The 9202-nt window shown below is 46.1% G+C and overlaps 1 protein-coding gene across 1 annotated transcript in view; it reads left to right on the top strand.

Moving 5' to 3' along the window:
* Positions 1 to 2462: 2462 nt before the first annotated feature.
* SMARCA5 (SWI/SNF related, matrix associated, actin dependent regulator of chromatin, subfamily a, member 5) overlaps positions 2463 to 9202 on the top strand; it is a gene marked incomplete at its 5' end in the record, with an annotated part of 19360 nt that continues 12620 nt past the window's right edge. Inside the window, 7 exons of the mRNA XM_009083416.1 lie at positions 2463 to 2537; positions 4652 to 4818; positions 5365 to 5465; positions 6070 to 6170; positions 8076 to 8255; positions 8618 to 8773; positions 8878 to 9009. Coding sequence (XP_009081664.1) covers positions 2463 to 2537; positions 4652 to 4818; positions 5365 to 5465; positions 6070 to 6170; positions 8076 to 8255; positions 8618 to 8773; positions 8878 to 9009 — 912 coding nt within the window. The remainder of the gene's footprint in view (positions 2538 to 4651; positions 4819 to 5364; positions 5466 to 6069; positions 6171 to 8075; positions 8256 to 8617; positions 8774 to 8877; positions 9010 to 9202) is intronic.

Here is a 9202-nt window from a genome sequence, read left to right as displayed (position 1 = left end):
GCTGGGGGCTCCATCCCTCCACTCCTCTCTAGCAGGGCCGGGAGATCCATCCCTTTGCCCTCCTCTAGCAGGACTGGGGGGTCCATCCCTCTGCTCTCCTCCCAGTCGAGGGCTGGGGGTCCCTCCCTGCTCTCCCCTCCTGGGACGGGGATGGGGGCTCCATCCCTCCACTCCCCTCCAGCAGGGCTGGGGGGTCCATCCCTCTCCTCCCCTCCCAGGGGTGGGCTGGGGGTTTCATCCCTTCACCCCCCTTTGGCAGGGTTGGGGGGGGTCTGTTCTTCTCCTTCCCCTCTTGGGGCAGGGCTGGAGAATCCATTCCTCCACTCCTCTCTAGCAGGGCTGAAAGTGCTATCCCTCCCCTCTTCTCTAGCAGGGCCGGGGATCCATCCCTCGGAAATCCTGCCCTGCCCCAGCGCCGAGCCACTCTGCTTTGAAACGCGCACACACAGACACGATCTGGCCGCTGAATTTCTCCCAAACTTTGTTTCTGGGAGGGTGGGCTGTCGGAGGGGTTGTTTAGGCTACAGGTGCCCACGTTCCCGAAATCCCAAGGGGTTGGAAGTGATTGCCTGGAGATGCTAATTTTATCGCAGCCTTGTTCCTTTAACGACTGGAGGAGGAAACTGGTCGGTCCTGCTCTCGGGTGTTCCGTGCTCTGAGTCACGCTGGACTGTCCGACCTCCTTCATCTAAACACATTTGCAAATGCCATGTTTTTTCGGGTGAACGAGTAGCCAAAGCACTGTGGGTAATGAGTCCTGCTCGAACCTGCAGGAACACGGCAATTCCCGGCTGTGAAATGCGTCTGTGAGGGCTCTGTGCTGCCTGAGTCAGTTCCTCTTCAGCCTGGGCAGGGATTGACTTGCACGGAGTGAAGTTTAAGTTGCCCCTCCTGGTGGTCCTTAAAGACTGTGTTTTCTGTTGGGTCCCAGCTCGGTTGGAAGGTTGCATCACCCTGGTTGCAGATGAAGAGGGCTGAGATGCTGTGCTGCTCCCCTGCTGTGCTTCTTATTCTAAGATTTCAGGGAAAATAGGTTTCAAATAGAGGTTCAAACCCTCCTGTCCTTGTGCTCACTCATCCAGCGAGAGACGAGTATAAGTATCTAGTTATTACTTGCAAAGAGCTTTAGCCATAACTGTGTAAGCTCAACTCTTCATATTTTGACTAGCGAACGAAACACTCTGGGATTTTTCTGTCCCCGCATGCCTTACCTGCTCGAGGTTAGTGAGGAAACGCCGCCCACAAACACCCCCACAAACACCCGAGTGCTGCCAGCCTTTGTTTCATCTGCTCCTTACTTTTCCTGTTTCCCTGTTCCTTTGTTCTGCCCTGGCCAGGAAAGGTGGAATTTAGCTCAGTTCTGACTCGGCTCAGTTTAAACAGATGGTTGGGAATGGTTTTGAAAGCATCTTGTTTGTTTCGTTTTCAAGTCCTGCTCCTCAAAATTCATTCTCTCCTCCTGGAGAGAATTCTGGGTCAGCAGTTTGGATAGGAGCAAGATCTTACCTAGTTTAAACCTCAGCCACTGTTGCAAAGTAAACAAGCAAACAAAGCTGCTAAGAACAGATAGGAGAACGTAGTTTTAGTGGATGTGGATTGTGGCTGTGTCCATCAAGCTTAGACTCTAGTTAGAGTGAGTCTGAGTCCTCTGTGCTACATACAGATCTCTTTCTCGATCTCTTTATTCACCTCGTGGAGGAGAGAATGAATTTTCTCCTTTCAAGAGTTATTTTATGATATATCACCTTAGTGTTGTTTGTCTGGGAAGGATCATCTCATTGCTTTTGGTTTTAGCAACAGAAGGTGAAAATCCATGTGGGGGAGATGATCCAGAAAGAGTTAACCTGATCGCGGGAGAGACAGGGATAAAAAAGCCCTGATCTGAGTGGCTGTGCTAAGGACTTGGCAGGGAGGGGGAGAGGGAGGACTGTCCCTCCCAGCCAGCTCCTTCTGTTGGTGGTGGTGCCATCGGTGATAACAGTTCCTCGATTCAGTGAACTAGGGGGAAATACAGTTTGTCTGAATTCCTACTCTGTTTTCCGGACACAATTGCAGTCTGGGCTCTTACTGGGATGAGAGGGGTTGGGATAATTGAGAAAAGGAAGGAGCCTCCCCGTGACTCCTCCTCAGGCCTGGAGCTGTGCAGAGCCAGCGTTGAGAGGGGCTTGGCTCAGCACCCCTATGTGTCCTGCTGAGCTGAGGCACAGCTGTCTCCTGCATTCATGGGGACGTGATGCTTTAATGGTGGAGCTAAATCGGATTACAGAGACCTAGCTCTGTCCCTCACCCTGTGGCAGGGAGCTTTGATCCATCTCCAGGTAATTTTGCCATGAGTAATAGCAAGCTGAGTACTACATCCACATCAGATGCCTCGAGATCGTTTGAAACAAGCTTCTGCTCCTTTCCCTGGGTCTCCTCTCTTCTTCAGGAATCATTTGTTTTAATTCTTTTTTTCATCTCAGGAGTCCTTTGATGATACATCGCTGGCAAAACAAAAAGAAATGCAGGAAATGGATCCTACATATGAAGAGAAAATGGTATGTAATGTTTTGGACTCTGCACAGCTCTCCAGGACTTATGCAGATGTTGAAAATACACCTGAGCTTTCTGTTTGAAGTCTCATAACTGGATTTATGAAATTTTATCTAGTTGCTCAGCAATACTTAAGTAACTTGAAACCAAAAAATATCCAGGAAAAAATCTCCTCAGACCTTTCTCCTCTTCACCATTGTAAAGTTGTCTGTGGAGCTGTCCTTGCTGTAGGCAGAGGGGATTGGGAAGTGTTGAGTATTCAGTTTCTCAGGAGTGGAAAGGTTGTCTAGGAATCTCCCTTGCTAAGCTCCAGTTAGAATCCTCAGGTTTTGAAGATTGTGTGGTTCACAGGATAGAAAGGAGAACATTTACTATTGTCCTTATTTTTTTAGTCTGGATAATATCCTGAATGGAAGAGATGGAGCTGCCAATTCCTCACCATCTCACTGCATTTTCCTTCTCTGTTGCCCCTGTTTGCCTTTCTTCCTGTTTGTAATTCCAGTGTCTCTGGCTTCAATGTGGAATTTCTTCATAGGAAAGTGAAACTCAGTCTAATAATTTGCTGCTTCCTGTGTTGTTTCTTCTTGCCACTGAAAATAACCCAGTTATCTTCTGCTGATTTCTTTGTGCTGCTTGCCGACTGAACAAAGTGAACTTGGAGTTGTCTCTTCTGGTTTCTAGACAGGCACAGTGACCAGGGGGATTGTGTTTGACTGTCCCAAGAGTCAGAATATGCAATGGGAAAAAAGTGTTGGTGGAAAGATGGCTCAGGGTTGCAGTGTCCTGTCTAAAAGATACAGATAATGTTTGTTAGACCCTTAAAAGAATCTCCTGAAGTGAAATGAGAGCAAGTGTGGGAATGTGTGTGTGGGGCCAAAACTTGCAGAAGATTCCTCACCGAGATTTTTAGAACAAGGAACCTTCTGCAGTGCAGCCTCTATCCTTTCTACTTCTCTTTTGTGCAGTGCTTACAAATAAGGGTCAGCAGTTTGGATAGGAGTAGGATCTTACCTAGTTTAAACCTCAGCAGCTGTTGCAAAGCTAACAAGCAAACAAGCAAAGTTGCTGAAGAATAGACAGGGAAACATACAGTTAGTGGATGTGGATTTTGGCTGTGTCCATCAAGCTTAGACTGCAGTTAGAGTGAGTCTGAGTCCTCTGTGGTGTACACAGATCTCTTTCTTGGTCTCTGTTCTCCAGCACTCTGTCTTCCTGTCTCTCATACAGTGCAGGTGCTGCTTGCTTTAAGGCTGAGAATGCTCACAGAGCTGGCATTGCTCTCACAGAAGTCTGGGACACATGTTCCTTTTTACTCAGAAAACTGACTTCCTGTAACTGTTGCTACATACCAGGTTGTATGTTGTGGCAGCTGGCACAGAGTCAGGGTGGTTGCCATTAACCTTGGAGCTGTTTTCCATCCTGGCTGTCTGCTCAGAGTTTGGTGTGGCCTTAGGAAGGTGTGCTGATTCCACATGGAACCTGTCTGAGAAACCCATGCTAATATTGTCTGCTGTAATCTCCTTTGCACAGCATGAGCAGCGACCCGTATCGAAGTGACTGACAAGTTGGGCTGAGCATATCTAAGGTCTCTGCTGCTGAAAGAAGTGTTCTGGCTCCCAGCTGTGAGCTGCTCTGCCCCCTTTTGTGCCAGCTGTGCTGTTATCTGCCAGCCCAGTGAGGTAGTGTCTCACTGAGCAGGCAGCACACTCAGGCAGCAGGGAGCAGTCACTGCCAGGCTGGTGGGGTGAAAGAGTCCACTGAAGAATCCTCTGAGTGATAGGTGGGGGTAAATTCCTGGGAGTGGGACTATGACTTTTAATAGGAGAAAGTTGTTAAGGGGAGTCTTAGCCCTATCTAGCAAGACTTGTGCAATTTTCATACCAGATTTCAGACTTGGCACAGGTCTGTCTTGCAGCTTTGATCTAGCCAGGCCCAAAAAAAAATACTTACTATCAGCAGCAGTTAAATTGATGCTAATTATCTCCTCTTTGGTGTTGTAGCTATGGTATGGAAAGAAATGTGCATCTGTATTGATTTGAAAGTATTTGTTAGCTTTTTGTTTTGAAAGAACACATGCTGTAATGTCTCATGGTTCCATTCAATCTTCCCTTGTCAACAGCAAACAGACAGAGCAAACAGATTTGAGTATCTGTTGAAGCAGACCGAGCTCTTTGCTCATTTCATTCAGCCTGCTGCTCAGAAAACTCCAACTTCACCTCTGAAAATGAAGCCTGGACGTCCTCGGATAAAGAAGGACGAGAAGCAGACGCTGCTGTCAGCTGGCGAGTGAGTGATGGCACATAGGCCAACTTCTCCTGTAGCTAACATTTCATTGTACTTTGCAAGTCTAAGTTAAACTTGCTAAGCTTCTGTCCACCTGTAAGTTCTGGGTTGTTTCAGAGTTCTAGGACTCAGCAGTTTTGTGTAGAAGGAAGAAAAAGTGGGGGCAGAAAATGAAAGTGTTGGTGACTCTTGAGTTGTAACAAGAATCCATGGAGAACATCAGGATGCAACATCTTGCCTGCAGCTTGAGGATCCTGTCTAGAAATCTGAGTCACCTTTGTTGCAGCTCGTGTGGCTGCACAGTCTGTGGTGTTGGGCAGAGGCAGCAGAGCTCATAAGTGCAGCTCCTTCGCTGTCTCAGGTAAAGGCCAGTCCTGGTCTCTGTCCCTCTCAGTCACCTCGGGCTGGTGTTTGAGCCTGCCAAACATGAGCTCTTCTGCAGCACCTTGCTAGAAGCGTTGCATTGCATGGCCATTAGATTGCATGTTGGAACAGCTTCACGTCTTTTCCGTTTGGCCAGAAACTTACTGCTGTCTTGGTCTCTTTCAGCTATCGCCACCGTAGAACAGAGCAGGAGGAGGATGAGGAGCTGCTAACAGAAAGCTCCAAGACAACTAATGTCTGCACTCGGTTTGAAGAATCTCCATCATGTGTGTTTCCTCTTTTTTTCTTCTCCTTCCAAATGCTGTTGAAAATGAAGTTTATTTTCATCCTCTCTAAGGGCAGTGAATTAATTTGGGGGGACAGGAAGAAAATCCAGCACTGCATAATGGGACAAAATGTGTTAGTGAGGAACTGTTTGTTTCTAGTCAGGCTAGAAAGATGATCCAGTGAGCCTTGTCCTTTAGAAATCCAGCTGCTGTACTTCAGTTACTAGGACAGAGCTTTAAGTCTGTCATGTTGCCATTTTCACATATGTAACCTAAATTCTAATATAATTTAAACCACCTAACAGCTTCCAGTTTTTTTAATGGAATTTGGGATTCTGTGGCTCTAGTGTTCGCTGAGTTCTGATTTGGAGGGTGGTGAGGGTTAAAATTTACACATCTTTGGGTTCCTGCAGAACTCAAAGCAGTTGGAGCAGCTTGCAGAAACAAAGTGAACGTGTTGCTGACTCCAGTCTGCACTGTCCTTGGAATTTACTCCATGAATTTACTACTTGAGCTTGTAGCTCTGATAATCACTGTCAGTTCGCAGGCACTGGAGGGGGGAATTCCTTTGGGATCTTTTAGTCTGTTCTTTTATGTCTTCCAGACGTTAAGTGGGGAAAGCTCCGTGATTACCAGATCCGAGGACTGAACTGGCTCATTTCTCTGTATGAGAATGGCATCAATGGCATCCTGGCAGATGAAATGGTATGCACAGAGCCCTCGTTCCTGAGGCCTTCAGAGCACACACTGCAGCACCAGCTCAGTTCAGCTCTGTACACATGGAGCTTTTAATGGGACCAAATGCAACTTATAATTTGCCAAGTCTCATTTTTCTAATGTGTTTTAAGCCACTAATGTGAAAAGTGTCACAGGTATCTTAAATCAGCTGTGCAGGCAGGTTTGGAAAGAGGCATGTGAAAAGGGAATCTGTCAAGCTTTAGGAGCTTGAGCTTAGGGGAGTTGTTCCACAGCCTGACTATCATAGAGTCATAGAATTTAAGGGTTGGAATGGAGCTTAGAGATGATCCAGCCCCAACCCCTGCCCTGGGCATGGACACCTCCCACCAGAGCAGGTTGCTCAAGGCTCATCCAACTTGGCTGTGAACACTGCCAGGGTTGGGGCAGCCACAGCCTCCCTGGGCAACCTGGGACAGGGTTTCACCACCCTTAGAGTAAAAAACTATTTTTTTACATCCAACCCGGACTTGGCTTTCTTCAGTTTGAACCCATTTCCCCTTGTCCTGTCATTGCAGTTCCTATACGGAGTCCCTCTCCAGCTCCTTGTAGGCCCTTCAGATATTGAAACGTTGCTTATGTTGGGGGCTTTGGCTGCTGGTTTTGTTCTTCTCCCCCTGAAAGACAATGATGAATGTGGAAGAAACTAGTGGTTTTGGTGGTAGATACATCTCTGTCCTTTTGGTGATTTTAGTTGTATCTGTTAATCATAAGGAGCAGATAATAAAAACCCAAAAATCTGGTTAATTTCACTACATTGTGTTTCCCACGTCTTGGAATTCCTGTGTATTAAAACCTTTTCAGGATAAGTTAGAGACAAAAGAGTTTATAAATTGTTGTTCAGTAACATCATTTTGAAATGGAGGAAGGATTTTCTCCAACATAAATGCTTCTGAATAGAGGATTTATTTTTCTTTGGCTAAGTCCAGTTCCCAGTGGAGCAGGTTTGCTCTCATGAAAACAGCTGGGAAGCTTTAGAAGTCCTTGGATTTGTGGTATTCCAAAATCCAGTTTGTCTTGAGGAGTTTAAATATTCATTATTAAATTTTTTTTTTTATTCCTTCTTACATCTTAATCCTTCGGAAATTACTAATGCTTTTCACATAGGTTGTGAACACCTTCCCACACCTCTGGCCACATGGATTGTGGTTATTTTGAAGACAAAGACTTGAACTTTGGGTACAAGGCCCTAAATATTTCAGCTGAACTAAGAACTGAGCACTTCAAGTGCTTCTCCGGCAGCTCAGTGTTTGTTTTCTTCATTGACATAGGCAACTGTGCCCATTTTTGTTTGGCCTTCTCTGAGGAGCTGTTGTCATTTCTGGCCTGTGAAAACCTTCTGAAAGTTAGGAATGTAATTGCTATTATTAAATATTAATTCAATGTTAGAATATAAACTATACTATGAAATATTAGCTGAATTATTACTGATATTCGTGATTAATTAGTTGAATTAATTGAGAGTTGCTAGGGGTTCTCAATTGATTTGCTTTATTTCAAGTTGAAGAGTATACACACGTGCCATTTGTAAAGTCTGAGCTCTAAGTATTCTGAGCACACCACAGTCTGCAAAGCATCTTATGAAGTAATATTTTCTTGCACCTCTGTGCCTTGTCTGAAAGGTAAGGCAAAACTTTGTGATCCAAGGTTTGAAGATGTGACTCTTACCACTTGTTTCCATGAAATGTGGGAGGCCATTCCAGCCTGTTCTGACCAAGACTTTGATGTCCTCTGTGAGTTGTGCTGTCTCCAGTACCTCTCAGTGATGTGTTCAGGCTGTTGTGTGCTCCATGCTGCACTCAGGGCTCACTCCTGGGTGTTCTCAAGGGTTTTTCTCAGAGATGCTTTTCTCTGACACTCTCACATGTCTTACAGGGTCTTGGGAAGACACTGCAAACCATTTCCCTTCTTGGCTACATGAAGCACTACAGGAATATCCCTGGACCTCACATGGTGTTGGTTCCCAAGTCCACTCTGCAGAACTGGATGAACGAGTTCAAGAGATGGGTGCCAACGCTTCGAGCAGTTTGCCTGATTGGGGACAAGGACCAGAGAGTGAGTGTTGCTGTGCTGGTTTGTCCTGTGGATTCCTGTGCAAACCCAGCACATGATCTGCCTGTCCTTTGCCTTTCTCTCCCAGAGAAGGACATCACTTGGGTATGCAGTGGTCAAACAGTGAGCCTTGCAATCACTGCCTGCTGCAAATAGCACCAGCTTAGGACTGGCACCTGTGTTGCCCAGCTAATTGCTTCACCACTGTGTGCATAATTTCGTGGCCAAAGCTTTGCTCTTTCTTTTTGTGAAGGCAACACACCATGATGACCAGCAAAACACAGGAAGATTGTAACAGTGCTGCTGTGTCCTTCTGGTCTGGATTTGACAAAACCTCAGTAACTAACTGTCACCTCCTTGTCTAGGCTGCCTTTGTCAGAGATGTGCTGTTGCCTGGAGAGTGGGATGTCTGTGTAACATCATATGAAATGCTTATCAAAGAGAAGTCAGTGTTCAAAAAGTTCAACTGGAGATACCTTGTTATCGATGAAGCCCACAGGATTAAAAATGAAAAATCAAAGGTAATTTACGCTTGCACCCAAAGTGAGATCTGTGGGGCCTTATTAAGCTGGTGGTGTGGGGACAGTAATGGTTTTGTCTTTGCTCATGACTCCATGTCCTTCAGTTATCAGAAATTGTGAGGGAGTTCAAGACTACAAACAGGCTGCTCTTAACCGGAACTCCACTGCAGAACAACCTACATGAGCTCTGGGCACTCCTCAACTTCCTGTTGCCAGATGTAAGTGAGATCTGTGGGGCCTTATTAAGCTGGTGGTGTGGGGACAGTAATGGTTTTGTCTTTGCTCATGACTCCATGTCCTTCAGTTATCAGAAATTGTGAGGGAGTTCAAGACTACAAACAGGCTGCTCTTAACCGGAACTCCACTGCAGAACAACCTACATGAGCTCTGGGCACTCCTCAACTTCCTGTTGCCAGATGTACTCTGCTG

Source organism: Acanthisitta chloris, unplaced genomic scaffold, assembly GCF_000695815.1.
Source record: "Acanthisitta chloris isolate BGI_N310 unplaced genomic scaffold, ASM69581v1 scaffold4961, whole genome shotgun sequence".
In the NCBI taxonomy this organism is placed as follows: Eukaryota; Metazoa; Chordata; class Aves; order Passeriformes; family Acanthisittidae; genus Acanthisitta; species Acanthisitta chloris.
The sequence above is the reverse complement of the archived record's forward strand: the minus strand, read 5'-3'. Positions and strand labels throughout refer to the sequence as shown.